Here is a 26,680-nt window from a genome sequence, read left to right on the forward strand (position 1 = left end):
TAAAACATTTACAATAATATTTTATCTTCATGCCCTGTCTTAAGGATGGTTTCACTCATCAACATGCATTTGCATAAAGCATCTTAATTTAAGGTACATTTAGAACAATGTGTGATTAAACACGATTTAACTAACGACAATCATGCGTTTAATCATGATTAAATATTTGAATCGATTGACAGCCCTATATTTATGTTTATGTTTGATATGTTTAAATGTTTTTTTTTCTTTCTTGTGTGAAGTATATTTTAATTAAATATACTTCACACAAGAAAGTAGAAAAAAATAACATTTCATACATTTAACCTTGCTCTGACCTTGGCATGTGACTTTGCAGTGACCTCTGCTTGGCCTGTTTGGATCAATTCCAAAATCTAATCGGTTTATTTACGGGTTACAATGATAAATCCATCAAAATCCTACAAGCATTCCACCAATCGTTCTTTAGATATTGAGCTATTAATAATTTTGTATAGCTGAAGAGATTGAAGCAATTAACTGTAGATAAAAAAGAAAATATTGATTGATTTCTTGGAACATATGTAACTTACATCTGTTTGACAAACAAGAAAGAAGCAATTAAAGATAAAAAAAATGATTGAAACGTTTAACCTTGCCATGAACTTGACCCTGTTTCGATTCATTTTAGAATCTAATCAAATCTGCTACAGTACAGGTAATGGAGATACGTTACGACGACCCCATCGTAAGTCAAAAATATATCAATTTCATTTTCTGCTCTAAACTGATGGCTTTCCTCTTCTTTTTTTTCACTACAAGCAGGAGACATACTTAGGCGCTTGAATGCTTTTATCACAAAAATTGCTGTTGGGAACAGAAAAAAATACACACTGAGGCACTTTACTCTATGGACCGCTAGTGAAAGCGGGACATCTCACAGGGTGAAAGATACGCTCATCCCAACTGTGCGTCCATCGTATTGTACAACATATGCAGCTGCCTGTACCTGTTGCGCAATGGTTTTTTTTTTTTTTTTTTTTTTTTTTTACAATTTTCTCGTATTGCCATCGTAATCGTCAGATCGAAAAATCTTAACTTGGGGACCATCTGTAGTTCTAATATACATTTCTTCAAAAATCTTACACACATTTAACCATTTATTCATGAGACATCTGAGACTAATGCACACAACACAACACAACACAAAACACAACATAACACAAAAACATACACTATATTGCCAAAAGTTTTCATACACCTGGTCATAAGTATGTGTTTTTTGAGCATCGCATTTCACAATTAGTCCCAATTTGCTCCTATAATCCCCTTTACTCTTCTGGGAAGACGTTTAACTAGATTTTGGAGTGTGTTAATGGAGATTTGTGCTTTTTCAGGAACAAGTGTGTTAGTAAAGTCAGGTACTGATGTCGGTGAGGTGATCAGGGTGCAGTCAGCATTCCAATTCACCTCAAAGGTGTGGGACTTCAGGTTTGGGTCTCCTAGTAGCATTTCATGCCACTGCATCCAAAGACCCCCTGTACAACTATGTGGCCTTAGCTGCGCAATAACAGTTTGGATAAGAACCACATATGGCTGGGAAAGTCAGGGCTCCCAATACTTTTGTCTATATAGTGTACATTACCCAGAGGTAGAGGCACAGAAAATGTAGTTCTAATTATTTTTATCTTTCACTTTTTTAGTTAGTACCCTCCTGAAAAGTTTCAAGGACTGTCCTGTTGTGAAAAAATAATAATAGTAGCAGCTTTGAATGGAAACATTTTATATTATCATCCTATCATAAAAGCCCCCCCCCCCTTTTTGGCAGAACAAATACAAGAGAACAAATACAAGTAAAACTCCTGCCACTGCCACAGCCATCATTGTCTAAAAGTCTAAGAGAGCACAATTTGTCCATGTTTTCTGGTCAGTATCTCTTACCAATCACTTGAGCTCAGGTATATAGCAGAGGTTAGATCGTTCTTGTTCAGCTGCTCTGTGATGCAATTCAAATGGATGAGGCTTTCAAATATCTCAGAAAAAAGTTTTTGCTAGATTCTACTCCCAGCATGTGATAGGGGAAAGGTACTGCCTGGGACCTAAATGGCAGTGTAAAAAAAAAAAACATATTTGGATATAAAAAAGAACTACTTTCCATTCCATCACAAAAATAAAAGAATAACTCGATTCCCATCTATCCCAAGAGGAAGCAATGAAAGAAATATACTTATTATGTATATGAGCTTGATTATTTGCCTCATTTGCCCTTAGAAAGATCTGCTTGAACAGCAGAATCAGATATTAACCAAGCACTCAGTGGGGTGTCACTCTTTCCAGCCCATATTAAAGCAAATCATTTTGATTAAATCTGCCACGAAATAGCACGGACACTCAACCCTGATTAATTAATTGATTTGTTGCTATGAGCAACTAATACCACTAACATAAACACTTAGGCAGCAAGTAAACACACTAAATGCATGTGTATGTTACAAGTTAAAATTAGATTCTCACCAGGGGGACTCGGCCAGAAAAAAAAGAAAAAGCTTTTGCAGGCAGCTTTAGTTTACAGACAGCACTGGGTACTTTTCCTGATTAGGCAGTCAGATGTTACATCGTGTTCTCAATGATTAGCCAAAAAGAATAATAATCGTGAATATATCACAATAATAAGAAGATGTGAAAAGACTTGACAGAGGCAAAAAAATGCGCAGTCACATACAGATTGAAAGAAGTGGAGGCTCTGCGGTTAATATGTTGGACCTCTGATTTTGATCAAGGTCATGATTACCACAAAGCTGTGACTCCTGGGCCCTTGAGCAAGGCCCTTAACCCTCAACTGCACAGTTGAATAAATCATATCATTGTAAGGGCGCCTGTCAAATGCCGTTTATCTGAATCACAACATGAAAGCCAGCTGTTGTTTTCAGCACACAGACTGTGACCATACGACCTCAGGGTGTAAGATTGGATGTAAGAAGGAAAATCAGAAAGCTTAGAAATGCAGGTTCTGAGGTCAGTGCACTCTTTCGAACAAAAAGTCTCAGGCGAACGCAAATCAGTAGCTGTTAGCATTCTTTTTTTAGAATTACCCCAGAGGAAAGTATGTTAAATAACAAGACAAAACACTATTTCTTATTGATAAAACCGTCCTTTTAAATTGTAGGCTACGTTCACACTTAGCATGCTTCATAGCGCAAGCTACTTGCTTTGAATCCCAGCACCTGCTGCACTACATACATCATCTCCAGACACAGTTTCTGATGATTTTACTAGCTGGAATAATGACTAGATTAATTGTATTCAGTCTTCCGAATGATTTCTTTTTTGTCATTTGGCCCACCTGCACTCAGCTCACAGTTTTATAGACATACAGAGAAAAAAAATGTGAGCCTGAGGCAAAGAAAGAGCAAAACACAGCATCTCATAGCCTAAGCATTGGCAAAGGACGTGTTGATTTATTGTCCAAGGTGTAAACATGTTGTGAATTTCCCTTACTCTCTTCAAATGTTCATAAGCAGCTAACTATTCACTATATTCTATTACATTCTGATATCTATATATTTTTTAGTCAATTTAATTGAGTTTCCAAGCAACCGAAGCATAGAACATCTGAGCGACTTCTTGCTTAGTGGACTACTATAGGTAATGAATAAATAATATACTGTATAATTATAAAACATGATAACTAAACGGGGTAATTTGTGTTTGTTTAGATTTTAACATTCGCTCATCAGAAATGATTGCAAGATCCCAGATTCAGAATTTGTATACCATGAAAATACTAAAGCAAACCATTGTTTAATTTTTTTTGTATTTATTTATAAATATTGTAATATTGTACTATTTCTATTAGTATAATTATAATACTTACTCACAGATCTACTGTACACATACAAATTGTAAGTAAGCTACGCAACAGTAATATCCAACTACAAATTTTAATCTGCTGTATTTGTAAATATCAATAATTAGTTAAAGTTAAATATTTATTGACAAACACTTTTTTTCAAATACATATTCCATGTTGCAGCCCAAAAGAAGAATGCTAATATTGAAATGTGAAAGATGCTTGTCTGAATAGACTACAGCAGTGGTCCCCAACCCCCCGGTCCGCACAGAAAGAATACATAACTTACATTATTTCCGTTTTATTTATTATATGATTTTGAACGTTACCGGATTCTCTCTGCCACATCTGTCTTCAACTCACTTTCGATGCATGTCATGATGCCTCGGTCACGTCTTACCTACATCCGCTACCTTCTTAAAGAGACGTGGATTCACGTCTATTATTATATTCAGATAATACCAGTTTTTATGCCGGTCGTATAATTTTATTTTGTTGCATTTATACGCCACACCTTAAAGTCTGGTCCATTAAAATATTGTCCGACATTAAACCGGTCCGTGGCGCAAAAAAGGTTGGGGACCACTGATATTTTATATATGATCAGATATGGATGCTAAGTTCTGGCAGTACTCTTACTTAACATTACCAATCAAATGCATGTACTATTATCGGGTGCCAATACATTTCTTTTCCCCACATGTGCAATATTTTTACTATTGTATTGTTCCTGTTCATATTCAGCCCACCACAGACGCATAATGTTGTTTTGTGATTTTGTGTCTTCACACATCGTTAAATACGTAACAAAAATTCAATTTGTAATTGCGATTTTGTATGATGAAAATGCATTTCATTTCATGCATCTGTTTCATCAGAAATGCCCCCCGCCCCATTACCATCTTTGCCAGTTACATCGCTGTGGGATCTTTTCCTGTTCCTGTTCTAGTTCACTAGACTGGAGTAAAGTCAACTAATTTTGTGCACCACCCAAAAAAAATTTCCCAATTCTGAACAGATCCCTATTCTCTTATTGAATTGAAATGTGTATTTAAATGCAAATTCTTATTTGTTCTAAATTAATCATTCTACTGCCAAGGCTTTGTAATTATACTGTATAATAAGATCAGAGCAGCCGATCCATTATATAAGGTTTATTCCCGCTTTATGCGTAAAGAAATTCATAGGTTAAAAAGATGCGAAGGTACCTACAAGTGAATGGAAGCCGGATCGCACTCACTCTGCAAATTTCTTTCTATTATAGGCTACTATTAATTAGAAATGTGATTAAACGCATTTCCTTTTTGCACTGCATGTGTCTCTTGCTCGCTCTCTTTCTCCTCCCTCTGTGCCTGTCAGCTTCACTCCTCAGAGTGAACGCTTTCCTCAATTACAATGAAATGGTTTGCACAATAAATCATACTTTTCAACTGTATTATATTGCTGCTCTGGCTCATAGCTTTCATACATTGGATTGTTGAACATAAGGCTACATGGAGTGTAATGTTAATTTCATTTACAATCTGATGCCATGTGCCGTTACATGATACAGACGTTACAGAAGTCTGACTCTGATACCACATGACATTATGTTAGGTAAACGTAGCTGTGATATCATTTGACACTTCTGTATGTGCTATCAAGTCTAACTCTAAAACCTTATGCCACTACTTTATGTGCTGTAAGTCTAAATTTGATACATTTACATTTTAAGTTTACATTTGCATTTAGCAGAAGCCCTTGTCCAAAACGACGTACAAAAGTGCATTGAGTTTCCACAAAGCAAACTCAGAAAGTGCTAATTGAGGTGTTTCAGGAAGAGGAGGGTCTTTAATGGTCGCATAAAGCCGTGGACTCTGCTGTTCGGACATCTAGGGGAAGTTAATTCCACCAACTCGATGCCAGCACAGAGAAGAGCCTTGAAGTATACTTACCTCTCATTCTGAGAGAAGGTGGTACCAGTCGAGCATACCGCCTCACATTATGTGATTTAAGTGACATAGGATTAGCTCTGACTCCATGTGACACTAAGCGACGAAAGTCTACATCTGTTATCATATTATTTTGATACCATATGACACTGTGATGTAATTCTTGTTGTAATACCACATGACAACGTGATGTAAATAGTTCTGATACCACGTGACACTATTAGCTCTGATATCACATGATGCTTTGTGGTATATGTACAGCTTTGTCATTACGACACATTGACGAATGTCCAGCTCAACACTATAATGATGTAATTCCAAATGTAAAAGTGCATGATACTATATGACAAGTCAAAATCCATGTGACGTTGTGGGGTATGTCTATCACACATTCATGAGGAAATACAGCAAACTCCATCATCTTCTTACGTTACAATAAAAATGCTGCTGCACCACTCAACAGTAGGTTAACAGCAGGTTACTCAATTGTGTTATCAATATCGGTACAACGGCAAAAAAATGGACTCGTACTTGGTCTAAAGAAAACAAACAAACAACTGATACAAAGTACTGATACTAGTTGATCATGTATTAAGAATCACACCATATTGTCTCAAAAGTGAAAAATGTCAGAAATGTAAGTAGTCAGACAGAAATTTGGGCCATGGAGAGGTGTTTCCTCGACCTGTCATCCCCTCAGCCTCTTCTTGTGTCACTAGCTTTTTTATTATGCAAAGTGCATTCCTTTCGAAAACAGCCAGGAACATCAGAACAAAATCCCTACATATTGTAAAAGCATGTGAAATGGAGACCAAAAGCCGACAAGATGCATACACATGCAAGAGACAGAAGAGGACAGACATAATCCTGATTTAATAAGCAAACTTTAAATAAGACCACTTTCTTAAACAGGTTTTAAAATATACTTTCACTCATGTTATAAATTTCATATGGTTACATCAGACTCTACCTTCATCCATCAAACCAAGAAGTGGGATGATTTGTAGTGAAACTGCCATCAGTGCTACTTAAAAAGAGTCAGATGGAGATAATTAGACAGGAAGCAAATGGGCAACAGTCCAGGGTAACGGCTGAACGTAATTCACTATATAGTCATTATTTTATACTCTATAGTATATTACTCCCATGTATATTTAAGTCCAACAGGAGTGACTCATTGCTACGATCTGTCAGTTGGATTGTTGGATGAGTATCAGCTTGTTTCAGTACTGCTTCCAAATGCACTTGTTTGATTAAAGTGTCTCTTTATTTTCCAAATCTGAGTTATATATTTATTATACTTATTACTTTATGGTCAATAAAAGCTTGCCACAAAATGATGGAATTTGATGGAAAAAATGTTAAAATGATGGAATTGGATGGAAGGAATATTTTTGTAGATTAAAAAAAAAAAAGCATTGCATGGATTTCTGTCATACCTCACATCACAACCAGCCAAATAAACGTTTTGCCAACATAGAGTGTTTCATGTGCTTACTTTATTAGATAGATAGATAGATAGATAGATAGATAGATAGATAGATAGATAGATAGATAGATAGATAGATAGATAGATAGATAGATAGATAGATAGATAGATAGATAGATAGATAGATAGATATGGAAATAAACAAGGTGCTCATCTGCAGTTCTGTCTAAGAGAATGTTATAGAAACTGTCAAAAGCACTTAAACTGATACAATAAAATAGGAGCACAGTTTCATGTGATTAAATGCATTTCTGTATGGTGAAAGGTCACATATTACATTCTTGTCAACAAGCAGGGAAGCATCTATGAGCCACTTTAGTCCATCAACAAGTTGACATTTATGTTCAGAGCTTTAACTCCCACCTTCTCCAACGTACGTACACACACACACACACACACACACACACACACACACACACACACACACACACACACACACACACACACACACACACACACATATGGACAGATGTACTGAGCAAATTGCACCTGATCTTCACACAAATGTTATTGTTTTGTTTTGTTATTGCTTGGTTGTGATAAATAAATTTGAGAATTTTTTAAATGTTTTTCTTTCTTAGCAACTGCTTAGCATACAAATATGTTTACATTAGCATAATGACAGCTTTATACACAGTATTGGTGTCCGAACAGTTAGTTTCTCCAAACCAAGGCATTCACTAGTTGGATATTTCTTTTTAACCTTGCGAATCAGTTCATCCAAGTGCAGATCAATAGGATTTAGGTCTGGTGTCTAGGCAGGCAATTGTACGTGAGATAAAACTCCAGCCTCTGTTTGCTCTTGAAATAACCCCTACAGAGCTTGGACATATGCATCAGGCAGTGTCTTGGTGTATTATGATGCTCAGATTGCCACTTGGTTCAGTAATCCTTTCACCCTGAATAAGTCTCCAACCTTCACTGCTCCAAAACAACCCCAAATCATTAGGCTTCCACCTCCATGTTCGACTGTGGGTGTGAGGCAGTCTGTTAACATCTTCTCTCCTGGTCCTACACAAGTTCTTCCGTTAGAGCTAAAATGTCACATTTGGGCTTACATTCATATACTGTACAATTTTTTGTGTCTTTTTTGTCTGTCCTAGTTTGTTGCATTTAAACAAAAGGAACATGCTTGTGTCTAAGACTATTTGTGTCCAAACCGATATATTAGAAGTCATATGGCGTGTGCCCTACAAACATAATCATGAATATTAGTCATGAACCCAAATAACCTAAACACTGTGATGTGACTTAAACAGTAATAGAAATGATAAAGTCGATATATGTAGAGATGAAGGGTGATTCTAATCATTTTAAATCACAGCATTGATGACTTGTCTAAGCTTCCACATCTCTTGCTATTTCTAAAAGGCACAAAGTGATCCATATTCACAGTTCAGCAGGCATAAAAAGCAAGCTATAATCTTTTCTTCTTGCTGCTATCTATCCAGTAATCGCTGATACACATCCGGATCATTCAAGATTGCTTGTTTACTTCACCCCCATATAGAATTAGTCATGTAAAATAATCAGAAAGGTAGAAATAGGAGAGCTTTTTGTAATGTTAAAAGCAGTAGTGATTAAAACCTTTTGGAGCATTTCCCCTCGCACAAATTCTGAATGGAATTTACGAAGGCTGACATGCATATTAAACATGAAACATTCGGCTTGATTTTTTAAAGCTTAGGGAATTAGTCGTGGTCAGTTTTGTGCACTTCATTTCCTGTTTTCTTTCATTGTTGCCAGGTGCAAATGCTTTTGAAATATAGGTGCTATTTTTTCGTTTTGTTTTCTCCTGGCATTTTTCATCCATTTCATTTTACACATAACTCTAGGGTTGGGTTGTTGTATCAATGACTTGGCTCGTTTCTTTTATACATATTATCTATTTATGACAATACAAAACCATTTTAGGACCTTGGTGAAAGATACAACATTGCTTGCCAGCTGGTTGTCGTCACGGCACATACGTGGTGGTGTCAAAAGGTTTGGAGACAAATGGTGATAACTGGTGCAATTCTGTCTACGTGCATTACCATGCTGCGATTTCATCGTGGACAGCAAGTTAGAACAAAAAGCAAACGTTAAATTCTGCATGAAACTAGACAAATCTGCCACAGAGACGTTTGACATGACAAACATTTGACATAAGGCGATGCTGCAATCGTTTGAAAAGTCGGTTGAGGTGTTTTGAGTGGCACGCGTGCTTCAGGAGTGGAACAACATCACTGGAAGACTACAATTCGATTTGTATATTGGTAAATAAACCTTACACAAACATTTTTTGGCTTTTCACCAACATGTGACTTGGAACTAGTGCATTTTTGAGCCTATATTCAACATGAGTAAAGTACTCAAATGTTCTGTGTCTTTTACTGAAGTCATATTGGAATTTGTGTATGATTTTCGGGTTACTTTTTACACCACAGTAGATTTGGACCGGAAGTAGGAACACTGACATTCCCAGAATGAAAAAGCTCTGCTGTAACTCATTGATAAGACACAAGATTAGGAATTTGGCTCCTGTATTATTGTGTTTTTTTTTCTACAGGGAAGTAAATCAATTCCATTATCATCCGCACAAACCAAGGAGCATTACGTATAAACAAAACCACAACATTATCCAGCCATCATCATTTATCTCTAACCTCAATGACAGACACACACACACACACACACACACACACACACACACACACACACACACACACACACACACACACACAAGGACAACACCTGCTTTTACTTTTACATTTTAATTATTAATTCATGAAGAAGGGAGCGAGTTAACAAATGTGATAAAGTCAATCTAATACAAAATCATCTTTGGTGACTTCGCTTGACCTTTTTATTTTTATTAAAACAAGGAGTCCTTTTCTCATTGACTCACCATTTCTTTCCATAAAACTAAATAAAAGATGTATAAAATATGTAGTACTTTAGGACATAAAATATGCATAATGATTAATTTTGTATATGAAATATGCATAAAATATGTATAGTCGCTATGAATGTGTCATGTTTTATGTAATTCTTCGGCGTGTCTAATTTCCTCAGAAGAGGTTGAAAAGCTTCATTTTGAAGGATGTGTCGGTGACATTCATAGTTTGAGCATGACAACTTCAAACCCATATTTCTGAATGAAATATTACAATAAATAAATAAATAAATAAACATTTGAATTTACAACCAGCATATAATTAGAATTTCATGGCTCACATATAATGCTGTTTTAACGATCTTTCCTAAACAATCAATCTGACGATATTACCAATGTTCTGTGAAATAACCTTGATGTAATTGTGACTCTTTATGATGATATGATGGTTATGGCTTTTTATCCTGTGTTTGTGTGTGTGTATGTGTGTGCATGCACATGTGTGTGTCTCAGTCTCTTGCACATTTAACACCCTGAGGGAGCAGGTACTCTGATCAACCTGCCAAAAAAATGCTTTTAAGCTGTTCAAGCATGGCCTACATAAAAACACTGACACAGAACAAAACAATTTAAATAAATAAAATGAAATCCAAGATCAGCCATAGGAGGAGAAATACAAAAGACACTTGGAGAATATCAGGATATACGAAGGCACATTCAAGAGTGATAATGTATTGGTGTTTTGTTGTTATGACGCAGACAGAGCTAGAGAGGAAACACAGAACGACAATTTTATACACTCTATATTCTTAACTTCCTTCCCCCCCAGCACTTTATCCTCCATGTCCCAACACTTGACAGCTTAACATCATCCCAGATCCATCCATCACCCTGCACACCATACTCTATATCCTCCCCATCCACCCCACAACCCTCACCCAGTCAGAACTTTAATTGTCGCATCCTCCTAATTCCATGCCATCCAACACACTGAATTTCATAGCTCACTTCATCCCAATTATACCCACATCCTGCCTAAACTACCACCTGACACCTCTGTAACTTCTCACTCCCTGTTTTCCATATTATACCACTACACCCAGCCCCTAACACACCCTGCCCTGTATACCTCGCATATAACTCTACATCTTCCCAGTAACACCACATACCCTGCCCTTCATAACGCACCATGACACCTCTATATATTTTCTACCTGATTCTATAACTTGCCCTTCAAAATCTGCCCACACTTGTACAGTCCAAATTTTCTTATTCCACACAGCTCGTTAAATACTTCACCAAACGTTTCCTGCGCATCCTCCCTATCCCACACTGTCCTAACATCCAGTAATTTATACTCCCCTTTTTAAATTCCACATTTTATATTCATCCCTCATTATATATCCTCCAAAATCCCACAGCCTTTCAGTACTATTCCACACACTGCTGTTCGTAACCTCCACATCATCTCAGCCTCATTCTACACCTGCACTCCATACTCCACCACTCCCTTCCTCCACATCCTCCCATTCCACATCCTGCCCAGTTCCATGTCATGCCATACTCTTCATGTGCCACCACTTCACATCCTCCCAGTCATGCCCCATATCCTGCCATCAATGCCTACCCACTTTCCCACTTTCCACTCATTCGCACTGTCCCCTACCAAGGATGTGCCATTGATGATCATTTGCAGTGGCACTGTTTTAGAAGCGATAGATGGATATAAGAAAAATTTGAACATTTCTCCATTATTAAAGTATAGGTCTTGTGCTGATGTATATTTGGAAAAAAAAAATAATACTCTGATATCAAATTTGTCATTTGGCATCTCCTTTAGATCTCCATCCTTGAAGTCCTGTTCTGTGTATTTTTGAATCCATACATGCTGCATTTGAATGTGTGTGTGTGTGTATCAGAGTTTAGTGGAATATGAGTAGAACATGTTATGACAAGACAGATGAAAGAAGTGTGAAAAGCAGAGGGGATAGTGTTCACGACTGCACCCTGGAAAAGCGCATACACGCCAGCAGTATTAGGGGGAAGGGTAGGAAAGGTAACATGAATGTCAAAAGTACAGAAATCACATGCTCACTAACAGCCAAAAGGATAAGCCACAGGAAGGGACAGAGATTGTGTCCTCTGTAAAAGAAAAAAGACAAGCAAATCTTACTAACTTAATGTGCATTCACACATGCAAATATAGATACATATGGCATTACAGTTTTACTCGTATGTTTAGTGCGCAATTTTCCTAGTGTACAATTCTGACATTCTTTAACACAGTCCACCCCCTCACTCCAGGATTTAGCAGCAGGCCCTGCATTTTAAGTCTATGCATTAAGAATGTGAAGAAAATCATTTTGAATTAAATACATGTTGTGTCACTGATGAAAAGTATCCAGAATTACTTTAAAAAAAGTCATCAACAGCCAGAAGACCAAAAAACAAATTCACAGACTGCCAACTGGCGAGTTCAGCACTGTTAAATCAGTTTAGGTAAAGCCTGCAAAACTATATAATAGTGTATATAACATGCAGTATAAAAACACAACCATGCTCAATGGGTTATTCTTAACGGTACAACTCATTTCTCTTGTATATACATGGTCTCACATTTTTTGAATGTTTATGTTTAAATAAAAAGCATCAAGAATCAACCCTGTTATAAATCCTGCTTCGTCTGACCATCTACCAGCTGTCAAGGCACAGGTCAAGCTGGTAGCCCACCTCTGCCAGCTGGTAAGTGCCAGCAATTAAGAACCTGTGACTCAGAAGCGGAGTTTTAATTGATGCAAGTAATGCTACATCGTAGACAGAGCCAGGTGGGAGGACACAGTGGCTTAGTCATTAGCAGGTTTGCATTGCGCCTCTGCGTTTTATTATGTGCACAAAGTTTGCATGTTCTCTCTATGATTTGAGGGTTTCCTCTAGGTCAATGGTTCGGAATGTGAGTGTGTATGTGTGTAAGATTGTGCCCTGTGTTAGATTGGTACCTTGTCCAGGTTGTGCTCTGAGTTCCCTGGAATCGGCTCCAGGCTTTGTGACACTGTGAAGGATAAGTGGTAATGGGTCGGATAGTATGGAATGATAAAGGAATTGATTCATGGGTGATGATAAGGACAACATTTGACCTGCTCTGTCTGTGTTTTAGCAGGTGGCCAGACTAAGATGGAATTTTTAGTAGGAACATCAGCTATACAAACAAACCTGATGGGTTGGGAAGAAAAAAAATTCCAATCCTATTCCGCTACAGTATTGAGAGACTGACTGAAATTTCAAACGCATTCGAAGTTGGAGCTCAAACTAAGACATTTCTGAGCAATTCGATTTAACTTTGTCTGCAGAACGAAGAGAATAGATTGTGGAAAATTATTTAAAACACACCGAAAAAAATGAGGTTTTTGTTACAATAGGAAATGTTGGCTCTGAGACTCCGCCAATGCACTGATCTCGCTTGCACAGATAATGACGCCAAATTAACTGGCTTATTGGCTGTTCAAAAACAACAGGGGATGAGAAAAGATATTAAATACAAGCACTGCATGATTTGCACAGTTAAACTGATGTGTGACAAGCTCATGCATTTTGGAGGTAGGCATGATTAATTAGCATTTAAAACCAGACTCTCTTCTGGCTACGCCTCTGCCTGGTGCAATTTTACAGCTATAATTTTAATTGTCATGTTGTTCATAGTACTTAAGAGGTATAAATTAGATGCATCAATCTTTAGATAAAATAAAGGTATCAAAAGCAACTCAAATAGATATTGTATCACTTTGTAAAGCAGGCTGATTACATGTAACCATATCTTTATATCTTTATTAATTATTACAAGCACTCCATGATTCGTTCATCTCAACCCTTAAGTCAGAAACACATTCAGTTCTATGCTGTATTGATATTGAGCGCTCCATGAAATAGTACATATGAGAGTGATTTAAAATTGTTGACACCTATTAGTAAAAAATACTATCCCCAACTCCCCCCTTATAAATCATAGTTTACCCACCTAACATCAATGCTAGCAATCATAAAGCATTTATTGTCTTTTTATTTCTGGACAATTGGATGAGTATTGGCTGGAGGCTGAACCTCCAGCAGCAGAGAGTGAATAGGTTTGTGAATTTGTGGCTTGGTTGTCAACCGACTTCTGTGTCTTCTTATCTCATGTCTTGTGTCAGAGGTTAAATTGCTATTGAACCTTTACCTCAACAACTAAGACTGATCAAATCGGTCCAACACACATGCATGCACATATACACACACACACATGCACACACACCTGCTGACATCATTGTATTTAGGCTGTATTATTGCTGTGGGAAACCTTTCTATCAGTTTTTTTTCCCTTCTTTGCCCAGAGTCCTTATGGCTAACACTAACAGAGCTGCATTTACAATTGAAATTGTTGTTCTCAAACCTATAATCCCACAGTCAGGTTCTGATGAAAATAAAGAAATAAAGCAAAGTGCCCTATGCCATCATATGAAAGCGAGAGGAGGATAAAGGGCTATTGTATCGCTTCTCTCTAGTATTTGTTGGATTGCTGAAGCTCAGAGGAGAGATCTGTGTTTTTCTTAAAGGTCAGTTGGGATGTGCAGCTCTGCCTAAAGGTCAGCCCCATCTCATTACCAATGGGAAAAAAACACCTCTCTCTCTCTCTCTCTCTCTCTCTCTCTCTCTCTCTCTCTCTCTCTCTCTCTCTCTCACACACACACAAACACTCTCTGAACCAGCTACATCAAAAATCCTTTATGATTCCATTCCACACAGCAGTGCTTACAACCAAGGTGCTTACGGAATTAATAACACAAAGAAAGCTAAAAAAAAAAAAGAATTTTTTTAAATGGATTTAAAAAAATGGTTGATTGGATTAAAGGGGGATTTCAAAGTTCAGGCTCGGGTAAAAGTAAAACAAAGGGCCAAGATTACTTTTGTGTACATAAATAACATTTTCATCAAGCTAAAAGAAAAATGTATTAATATATATAAAAATTATATTTTTATAAAAAAGAATATATATATATATATATATATATATATATATATATATATATATATATATATATATATATATATATATATATATATATATATGCATGTTTGTTTGTGCACCTGATTCATGTTCATGGTAATTGGAATGTGTATGTATTAATAGGTCACTTCACTCTTGGTCTTTTGGGATTTATTTATTTTTGTTTATGTTTACAGTGTTTAGTGTTCTGGCTATTTCTCTAAGTTTCTTTGATTCTCGATAACTTCAAATTCTCAATAAAATTTTCCTGCACTTGTATCTGCTTCCCACTTGCTTGGTTCCTTCTTATAATATCTCACTAGATCGCCTGAGTGTGCATCTTGGGGTGATTCCATATGTAATTTTATGTGCTTGAGAAAAGCTGATGTTCTGATCACCAGCAACAACCAGAGTTTCATACAACATTTAACTTAAAATTATTATCATAATCATTAACATCATCATCATCATCATCACCCTTCTCCCTTTTAAGGACCTATTAATCGCATTAAATTAGACTGTATAATAATTACAGTAGTTTTTCCATCAATATTTAATATCTTTCATACTTTGCCAGATGATTGCAGTAAAATCTGAATAAAATAAAGTAAGTAATTGATAATGCATCTGGTCATACAGTACAACGCATACAAATAAAACCTGGGCATTTGTGTGCATCCTATTAGAGCAGAGTGACAAGGAAACGAGACGCAATTATCGTATAAAGTCCGGAGACTTGGAATTTGGGGGGTATGAAATGCTGAGTATGTTGAGAACACGAACAGGAAATTCCAGACAAAATATAAAGTCAAAGTCTTTTTTTATTGAGATTTTATATAAAGGTAGATACGAAGCCTGTTTCACTGTAACAGAAAAAAACAGAAAGAGACGGTGTGTTATTTCCGTTTTTATAACAATTTATCCCACTGCTGAATAATTTTCTACAATGCAGGAATTCTGCCTGTAACATAAACCAGGCTAATATTAAAGTGCGATCGTTTCTATAGTATCTCTATAATAACAGCTCATTCAAGCGGACTTGAAATTGTGGACGTGCTAATATAATCTAATAATAAATGAATCAACAAAACATAATTTTGTTTATGGCAAACAAATGTATATAATCATTGACATGGTGATGATTTCTGTTCACCATTTAGATGTTTATTTATCAGTTATAGAAGAAGTCTCCAGTGTCAGTGCTTTGTAACAGTCAGTAAATGTTATGAGGATATTTTCTGGTTTGCTCTGTAGTATGACAGCTGCTATAGCATAAGTAAAAAAAAGGAACAGAGGTGTCCATGTCACATCAAGTGATATCACTCCAACCCGGCATGGATTTTTTTCCCACAACTGCATGCTCTAATGTTTTATTCCTTTTCTATTAAAATCAGTGGTGGACAAAGTATACAAAGCATGTACTTGAGCTAAAATAGAGATACAGTAGGTAAAAGATTACAGTAAAAGTAAAAATGCTCTCTTTAAACAACTACAAAAGTATTTGCCTTCAAATGAACTTAAGTATTTAAAGTACTATGATTTATTATGGCTATAATGTTCCTATTAACATTTTTGTCACAAGACTCTTTTCTTAATCAACTGGGTTTATGTAAAAAAAGACTCTAATGTTACTCTCAGCACACCGATCTATTAACAGAATGATATTAATGCGTTAAACACTGATTGATATCTAATTAAATTGTCATGAGCCCAAAACTTTATTTTCAACAAGAACTGTATGTTTGTGTTAAGTAGATACCACCAATCGGCAATGGCGGTTGTAGCTTGAATGACGCCCCCTGGGTGAGCCACGCTATGACACACGTCTTCCAATTGATTAGATTCAGCTAACTGTAGCCACAAGATACATACAACTTCTATATTCTTATATGTCTTATAAATGAGCATTTTAAGCTGCACTGGAGATTCCCCCTTACTGACCTCAGTTCAGGACCTAATCAGTACAATCACAAAAATCCTTTATGACATCAACTCAATTGAAGGGAACCAAATCAATAAGTGCTGTTTAACTACAATCCAACTAAACTAGTAAGCTGTAATTTTGCTGCGCATACTATGATAAACTGCATACTATAAATAATAATGTTATGCAAGCTAATAGAAATGTTGCTCTGTGAATAAAAGCACCACAGGCAACACAGCATAAGTGGTTAACAGTTATTAACCTATTTCATTAAATGCATTAGCCTTTACTATCTTTATAACGAGGTAATAGAGATGCATACACACCTTTATCTTTTGCAGGTTTCCCCAAACGTCTACCCTGTTTTTTTCTGAATTGAGCTCCGGAGGGTTTAGACCTTTTTTGTCATTCATAATTATAATTTGGATTCAGCTCACCTTACTGATGTGACGTTACTTCAGGTCTTGTCAGTTCTCCCACTGGAAACCCTGAAGGCTGAGGTGAGGTCACCCAAACCCCGCTTCTCCTTTGCGAGTGTATGAGTGATGGAATTCTCTGAGCGGTAAGTGCACACTCCGAGTCCCGACCGGGTTGATTGGCACTGACATGATATAATAATTGACGCCCATGTCGCCTATGCCTAAATCCGGCACTGCCAAGTGACAATTAAAACAAATTTAAAACAGATCATATGCTCCACCCTGATTGGTGGCTTGCCATGTGCATGACCAGTTATGTGTAGTTATGTGTAGTTGAGTAAAAAGTAAGATATTTGACTTTGAAATGTAGCGAAGTTAAACAAAAATTCTCTCAAAAGGAGATACTTGAGTAAAATGCAGATTTAGCGAAGTTAAACAAAAATTCTCTCAAAAGGAGATACTTGAGTAAAATGCAGATTTAGTACAGTAACAAATTACATTTACTTCGTTTCTGTCCACCACTGATTAAAATCAAACTTTCTCGTATGCTCATTTTTACAGGTATACAGATCCACAGTTGAGAGCATAATCTCTTACGTTTAGCCTCCAGCTGCCTGTATAGATTATTTTACAATGAATAATTAACTGTAATACAACAGCGTTACCACGAATATACCAACTCTGTATCAAACTTGTACTCCAACTGTCTCGCATTTTTTCTCTTTTTTTGTATTGTTTACACCAGTGCGTGTTTAATATAGTGCTCACTTGTTGGAAGACACGGCTCTGTGTTTTGTCTTGACATGAGGGCTCGCTCGGTGTTTAAAACAAAGAAAGACGCAGAGAGAAAGCACAGAATCTTAAGAGGAGGAAAGTGATAAACACTTCAAACTGTGGAAAAAAGAATCATAATAGCCCCCCCCCCCACACACACACACACACACACACACACACACACACACTATCCAATCTAAATATACCCTATATTCAGTACATTGTATATATTTAATAGTATATTAAATTTTTTGCAGTCAAAGGCTGTTGTGTGTGAAAAGCAGTTTCTGCAGTCTCCGAAAAACTCAAATAACCCTGTCTCACACCAGCAACCGTTCCATGGTTATCGCTAATAATTTTAAATACAGTATAAAAGTTTCTTATTTAGGTCATTAGTGCATGTTTTTGTTTTTAGTGCATGTTTTTGTTCATTTTTTTTCTGTCGCCCATACACACTCAATCAGGACAGTTCACCCATTATTTATAATGACTTGAGATCTACAGCTACAGTCGAAAAGTAATACAGTTCGTCCCTCTGTCCACATGAGATCTCTTTAGCGCAGAACAGGCGTTTGTAGGATTTATACAGAATGATCACTTCCACAAGCAGATGAATGTGTTAGAAAATTTGGAAAAGGAGGCGAAAAAAAAAGCTCCAAGGTCACAGCAGGGCCTGGGTTACTGTATGTGTACACTCCTGTTGTTATGGCAACTCAAATTGTACAAAATGCATAGGTTTTGTTCAATTTGCATGCAACTTACATGTGTACTTAGAGTCAGATCTATAAATGTAGAGTAAATAAAAATTCTGAATGGCAAATACAAATCCGTAATATCAGTGAATATGGTCTACTTTTTATATCAGCATCTGTGAGCTGTGAGTAGCAGTAGCAGTAGAAATACACAAATGAGGTTAGTGGTGCATTTAACATAAATAAATCACTGAGTCTCACTCTCTTGACATTCATTAACTACTTGTTCTTGATGAGTCATTGATCAACTGTGAAAAATACAGTGTGTGCCCTGAATGTAAATTACTAGTACAGATAATTAAAGAAATCGGTTTCTGCTGCAACAAAAAAATCCAGGCTTTGTGACTACGTCTGTTTTTTACGCTTTATACTGCACTCCTGCGTTAAATCTGAGCTCATACGTATCATCAAGGTAGCTGATATCAAACATCAGGCCGATGTGTAGGCAGCAATGTGGTCTGCTTTATTACTTGACCATGATTTCTGTTGTTCAGGTCTGTCGTTCTGAGAGAGGACACTGATCGTGAACAAGGACTGCAGATACACAGATAAGTTGATGCAGGATTTATGTAAAGTCTTAATGGCTGACTTTATGACCTGCAGGAATCCAGGAATTCCTGTGCACACTTGCCCACTTGTCTTTCACCAGTTGGCAAATTTTTGACCTTCTAAATACACACAATCTGTTTATGTCCAAACAGACATTTTTAGCTCTTTTTCCCACTTCTATTGTAGTTTTTCAAACAGCTTGGAAATGTCTTAATGGTTCAACATTGTCAGGAGATGCTGCGAAGCACGTTGTTATTCACAACAACATTAAAGTATGCCTTATTGATGAAAAGAATGCCGTCTTCCAAAACACACACACACACACACACACACACACACACACACACACACACACACACACACACAGAAACATGCAGTAATTTTCCAGAATACGAGTCAGCAAAAAATTTGACAATAACACTATTAAAGCAAAAAACCCACCTTACATATCGTTCATATTAAAATTATGATGCGATCTTTAGTCCCATGCAATATAATTTACCTTGCAATTAATTTCTATCGAATTCCTTTAATTACACTTCCTGCTAATAGCGGTGTTGGTGAGATTTAGCCCTTATGTCATATTTATTGACAAAACCAGTGCCGCTGCGCTTTATTCCTTCAGTCAGTCCAGCTCTCTTACTTCTTCTCATCTCTTCCCTCTCTCTTCTCCAGTTCTTCAAATTTCAATTAGGCTGCAAGCACATATGCATTATAACCACAACGGCTCATGTACTTCCAGGTCATCATCTATGATAAAAAAATAATGCCTATTGCATATGTACAATTACTCACAAAGGTCCTTTTTGTATGCCAGAGAAGTGGTTCAGATTGAATGCTTAAACGTTTGCCCAAGAACATGACTGCTGCTGTCTCGCTGTACTGCCTGAATTCTCCCAAAGATGCAAAAACCTGGAAATATGTCATAGTGACTGAGTACTGAGTACTGGATCATACTGCTGTATATATGCAGCGCATTTTGGAATTGGGAGCCTCGACTTTGGATTGCTCATTAATAAGACACTGAGAATTGGTAAAAATGGTAAATGAGGAGCTTTTGTGCTTGGCCTTTTGCTTTAAGGAGACAGCTAAATCAGTGTTATTCTTTATGTTTGAGATCATTTACATTATTGTTGTTTTAGTAAGCACCATCGTAATTGTACATCGGCGTGATACGCAAATGCTAATTTGCACAGAGCACAAAAAAATGACAGCACAAAGCAATAAATTAGCAAACGGATTTTTTTACGCACGTCACAAAAACTCCTAGATAAACATTGATGGTGTTTAAGGGTGGACTTTTCCTTTAAACGCTTTTCATCTATTGACTGTGACCTGGCAAACTGCACCTTTGCATATGTAACACCCACGAACACACCCACACACCCACACACACACACACACACACACACACACACACACACACACAGCTGATGACCCAGTTACGTGTTTTACAGCTTCAACGTTTTAGCCTCGGCAATAATCTGTCATGACTCATATCCTCACTCATAAAACCTAACACCTCAATTATTCACTCATAAACCAATAATCTTAATTAATCCAGCACTCTCTCATAAAACCTATCATCCTACTGAGTGGATCTAGGAGTCTCTCTCTCTCTCATGCAGACACACTTTCACACTCTCTCCTTCTTTCTTTGTTTTGCTGGGACACGTAAGAGGCACTGACTATAAAGCTGAACATATTGTGCTGTAAAGAATTATTGAGTTGGGCCTACTGCTTGTTTTAATGTAAGAGATAAACATAAACATGGCCTCCGATTTGTTTCCCTTGACTAATAATATTAATTGGAAGACGACGGGCAATAAATAAAGCCAGCCCCAAGGCAACAAGTGATCTGCAAACTCACATCTGCTGCACAACTGCTGCATTTCAGAGTTTTGTAAGAACGCTGTGGTTCAATACAGGTGCTAGACAGCGAAGGCTGAATTTGATGTTTATCTTAGGAGGACTTAGCTTGCATTTATGCAAAAGGACCAGTGACATCAACACCCTGAAAAAGACGAATATGAAAGTCATCCATTAAATTGGTGGATTAGAAAAAATAAAAAAGACTGAAAGACCCATCCACAATAGAGATCCATGCCCTCAACAGTCTTTATAGATTGGCTCTTCATTGATCAACCATTCACAGACCTGAAATCCAGGACCAGTTTTCCCAGACCTAATGTTACATGTTCAGTTTTTGGTTCCTGTGGTCTGGGGAAACACGTCTCCTTTAAACAGAACTTGTACAAGTGGTATATCAACTTACCCCAGCGTGGTCATGGTGACAATGGTGTACCAGAAGGAGGCCGGGATGCTGGTGAACTTGCTAGAGGCGGAGCCCTTTTCAGCATAGAACATGACAGTGGCGAAGATGATGATGGCCATGGTGAGGGAGAAGAGAAGGAAGCCAAGCTCGGAGGCGCAACTCTTTAGCGTGTAGCCAAGGATACGCAGGCCCTGGGAGTGGCGAGAGAACTTGAAGATGCGGAAAACGCGGAAGACTCGCAGTGTGACGAAGGCGCCGCTCACATCCTCGTTGTTGGTCATGACCAGGCCAATGTAGTACGGCAGGATAGCCACAACATCAATGATGCTCATCACCGAGCGCATGAAACGATAGCGACTCGGTGCCGCGAACAACCGCATCAAATATTCCACGGTGAAGATCATGACGCATGCCGTGTCCATGCAGAAAAATGCTACAGTGTAGCGCTCTCCGCAAGGTATGTCCCGCTGGTTGGGCATGGAACCGCATGGTACAGTCTCCACCACGTTGGTAATGACAGACACAGCGATAAAGAAGCCTGTTACATAGTAGAACACCAGGGCCATGGTACTGGTATGCGGGTTCTCAAAGGCCCGCCACATGGTCTCACGAAACGTCATGTTTGGCAATTTGCTGTCCTTGTTGTCCTCAAGGTCATCCATCAGGCGCTCGGCGTTCTCACGTTTGCGGTCCTTGTACTCTTCGTAACAGCAGTCGCTGATGATCTCAGGAATGATCCCAAAGAAAGCCAGCTCTTCATCGTAAGCTGATATGCACTCATAGCGTGGGTAATGCAACTTGCCTGTGCGGTAAAAGTTCAGGATGCTACGGAACACGTCCGGATCGCGGTCAAAGAAGTACTCGCGAGTCTCTTCATTGAAAAAGAACTCTTTCTCTGAGCTGCCGAGCAGCGTATCAGGATAGCGGTCCAAAGTGTTGCGCCATGTTTGATAACGTCTCCCACTGACGTTCAGGATAATGAGCTCGTCTTGGCGTTTGTTCATGTCAGGTGGAGCCACTGGCATGGGCAAGTTGGCCACGGGCATCCAACCAATGGCTGCTGCCCGGGCAAAAGGGAGCCAGGCCGCTACGCCCGCAGCCATGGTTACTCCGTCTGGGGGTGAGGGGAATAGGTCAAACACCTTCACAACCAGCTTGACTTCAGATCAGACACCATCTATAAAACGAGAGTGAAAGCAGAACGAGTCAGTCAGAGTCTATACCGATTTAGAATAAGCAAAAGAACAGGCAGAAAAGAAGTACTGCACAGAATTAGGGGGAGAATGCTCCAAAGAGGGAGTAGGAAGAGAGCAGGCAGGATGAGGGAGTGGAGAGAAGGAGTATGGTAAGAGTTGAGCATGATGAGACAAAAAAGAGCAGAATGGAAAGGCAGCGCAGTAGATGGTGAACGCGAGAGAGGAGGAACAGGCATGGGAAGTCAGGGATGAGGAAAATGTCAATAAAAAAATTAATGAGAGAGAAAAGCAGAGAGGCAACAGATTTTTTAAAGAAAAGCAATAAGCTGTAACATTGGTGGATACAATCTACACTCAGTATTAAAGCAGAATTGTCTATTTTTTGAACAAATGTAAGTGAAAAACAGGATCAGGATGAAACTTTCCTAACGAACCCATTAGGTGCAATGACATAAGACTTTTCTTTAAATGGATCGAGACCAGAAATGAACTGGATCATGTCAATAAGCAGCCAAACCAAACTAGTGCATTGAGTAACAAAGCTGCATTAAAAAAAAAAAAAAAAAACAGAGATGTTTTTGCATCTTACTGTGGCTTACAATATAATTCAGTAATAAGAGTTATACTGAAAAATCAATTATTAGAAAAAAACATTTGGTTTTGTTCTCTAAAAGTCCTGGTTTAGAGATGTGTGTGTGTGTGTGTGTGTGTGTGTGTGTGTGTGTGTATGTGTGTGTGTGTGTGTGTGTGTGTGAAACAGACTGGATACATATGAGCCCCATCAGACCTGTTGATCTCTGTTGAGTACTGGGGGAAAGCGAACATATCTTGTAGCCTACGTGCATTATATAATAATAACAACAATAATAAAAATTATTAAAAAAAAATACAATAGCTGAAAATAGTTGCATTCGGACTCACACATATCCGCTAAACATGTGACTGAAAATAAACAAATGAATAAGAAAAGTGAATCGAGGTGGTCATGGGGAAAGGAGAAACTGCAAATATTGTTTAAAAAATGTTGGCAATATGGTGAATTTATTCTTTTTTTTTTTTTTACACAAAAAATAGTCTCTAACAGCGTTTTTCAAAGAAAATAATATATAATTTATGACTTACCCGCAAAAAATAAATGAACTACACATGCATCTCCACACCCTGTACACTCCGTTAAAGTGCGCTTTACAAAAGTAGGTAATTCAGAACAAAAAGACCAAAAGAAATAGTGTAAATTGTTTGCAAAAAAAATTATATTAGAAGCTAATTGTAGGAGTATCCAAGAGTTTCGCTGAGAACGAGAAGGGAGAAAAAAAATAAACCAAACAAACAAAAAAAACCAACCAAACGTCAAAGCGTCGAGGAACCTGAGCTCTGCAGCCGAGCCTCCGTCCTCCGCGCTGACATGCCGCGCGACTACAGAAGGACCGAGGAGCCGAGTGCGTGCATTCGCTGGCGGCGGAGAGAAGCAACGCGATAGAGGCGCACCGAGCTCTTTTCCGCGACTTCTGCAGGATTGCACGGAGAGGCAGAGGTGGTACACACACACACACACACACACACACACTCTCTCTCTCTCTCTCTCTCTCTCTCTCTCTCTCTCTCTCTCTCTTTCGTTCTCTCTTGACGCGATGCTGGAAAAGCGCGAGACGCACCGAGGCAGCATCTGCTTACTTATAAAGTGTACGGAATGTCACCTCCACTTCCTTACACTCCAGTGCACGAAAAAAAAGAGCGCACTTCAGTCGCTCTAAAAAAAAAACATGATTAGAGTGAGATTGTGTTTATAATGCGACATTACGCTATTATAACCCGTGCTTTAACCTTCCAGTCTTGCTCCTGGCTCAACATGGCTGAACATTTGAACTCTGGTTTCTTGAACGCGTGAATGTATAAATGTGGTTAACAGGTTAATAGACACGCCATATTCAACTTTCCAATCTCATGCACGCGTTTTTAGCTGCTCGGCATCCGTTTATCGTCACGTCCGTTTTTCAAGCCGAACCGCTCACTGTTAATTACATCACATCCAGAATTACATTTTGTCTAAGCATCCGTCGTATGACGTCACACGTTTATGAGTTCTCGTGTGCCGTTTGCAGAGAAGTTGGAACGTGTTTAATGTTGCTGCATCACAATTTCAAGGACTCTGTTACTTTTTCCTAGGTTCATGTTGACTTTTGCGTAAAGTATTTGCATGTTCCCCTTTTCCACGTGGGTTTCCTCAGGGTTCTAGAGTTTCCTCCCATTTGCCTCAAACAAGCCAGTAAGTGAATTTTCTACTGTAGTTTTTTCTAGAGGTGGGAATGTCTGTGTGTGTCCAATGGGCACTTTAATGGATTGATGTAATTTCCTGGGAGTGTTCCTGTGTTCCTTTCGGGTTCTAGGAAAAGCTTTGGGTCCACAATGAACCTGGCTAGGATAGCCAAATGCAGTGATAATGAAGATATATAATTATTGATTTTATTAAGGACACACACTGTCAATAAACACAGACAATACAGCGAGCAGAATAAACAAAGCAACAATCCTAAAAAAAATTATATAATCGACAATATCAGATATTTACATACAGGCTGAAACACCAGTGCTGCTACATAGTGGGAAAAAAATGACAGAACATATATAGTGCAGGGTTTGTCAGTGTTAAAAAAAATATATATAATAATCTTAAATAATTAAGAGAATCATTGTATGTGATTTTTCTGCAATATTGATAATAATAATAAAAAAAATCTAAAAGTTGTAGAGGTAGAAAGTACCATATATAGACCCTCATGAACTTTTTATACTGTATATTTAGCACAATAGGCAAAAATGTCATCACAATTATATTTACATACTACATATGCAACAGTTAGTTTACAGTGAATAAACACACACAACAAACACACACATTTTAAATCCGCAGGTTCTGTGATATATACACCATTGACCCCTGGGGATTTCTAGAGTCCACTTTAGGAAGTACTTCACTATAGGCTTTCCAAAACAATAAATCAGTGTCATCATGCTCATTAAATGAATCAAAGTCTGAACAGTGCATAAGGAAAATAAACCACCAACAAAACAATATATTTTCCCCTCCCCAGTTCAAGTGCAATTCCATTAGTGAGAATCCTTGCTGTGCACATAGAGTGAGGTCAATTATCTGGCAAAATATAAGCACAAATAGATCTCAGAAGCATGTGAGTCTACGCGGAACTATACAGACATTATGAGGAGCCTTTTGTTTCTTACTGTGAACACTGCCGACATATTCACTGCTACACCAAGCAATGCAAACTTTAATCAATTCATTGGGGAATGCAAGTGCTCATTCTGTTGCTGAAGGTCCTGAGGAATACTAATGACCCCAGGCAAATAGTCACAGCATGCACATGGAAGATCCTAAACCTTCTGTAATGTTTTTCACCCCCTAGCCCTGACATCTGTCTCGAAATATAACTCTAAAGTGGCATATGCTCGTCATATTTGATTCCAATACCCACAAATGTCAGATTAAAATGTTGAACCATATGGCATTGGATATTTTGCTGTTTAGAAATGGTTCCTGCTGTAATCCATCACTGTTTTGGATTCCTCTGTTAAACACATAATGACCAGAACCTTCTAATAAGCATATCAGAGTAAAGCCAGAGGCTAGTAGCTGTAAGTGCTTTTATTAT

General features: G+C 37.9%; 1 protein-coding gene across 3 annotated transcripts in view; it reads right to left on the reverse strand.

Annotated features, from left to right (window-relative positions):
* Positions 1–24,731, reverse strand: part of kcnd3 (potassium voltage-gated channel, Shal-related subfamily, member 3) — a 148,981-nt gene extending 124,250 nt beyond the window's left edge. The window contains exons 1-3 of one of the 3 annotated variants that reach the window (XM_083555369.1): positions 24,380–24,731; positions 24,135–24,195; positions 21,817–22,993 (exon numbers count right to left, since the gene is read on the reverse strand). In XM_083555369.1, coding sequence (XP_083411495.1) covers positions 21,817–22,919 — 1,103 coding nt within the window. In that variant the 5' untranslated portion in view covers positions 22,920–22,993; positions 24,135–24,195; positions 24,380–24,731. Of the gene's footprint in view, positions 1–21,816; positions 22,994–24,134 lie in introns of all 3 variants that reach the window. The other 2 variants (XM_083555368.1, XM_083555367.1) reach the window with 2 other exon arrangements.
* Between the last annotated feature and the right edge of the window lie 1,949 nt (positions 24,732–26,680).

Source organism: Silurus aristotelis, assembly GCF_946808225.1.
Source record: "Silurus aristotelis genome assembly, chromosome: 11".
Lineage (NCBI taxonomy): Eukaryota > Metazoa > Chordata > Actinopteri > Siluriformes > Siluridae > Silurus > Silurus aristotelis.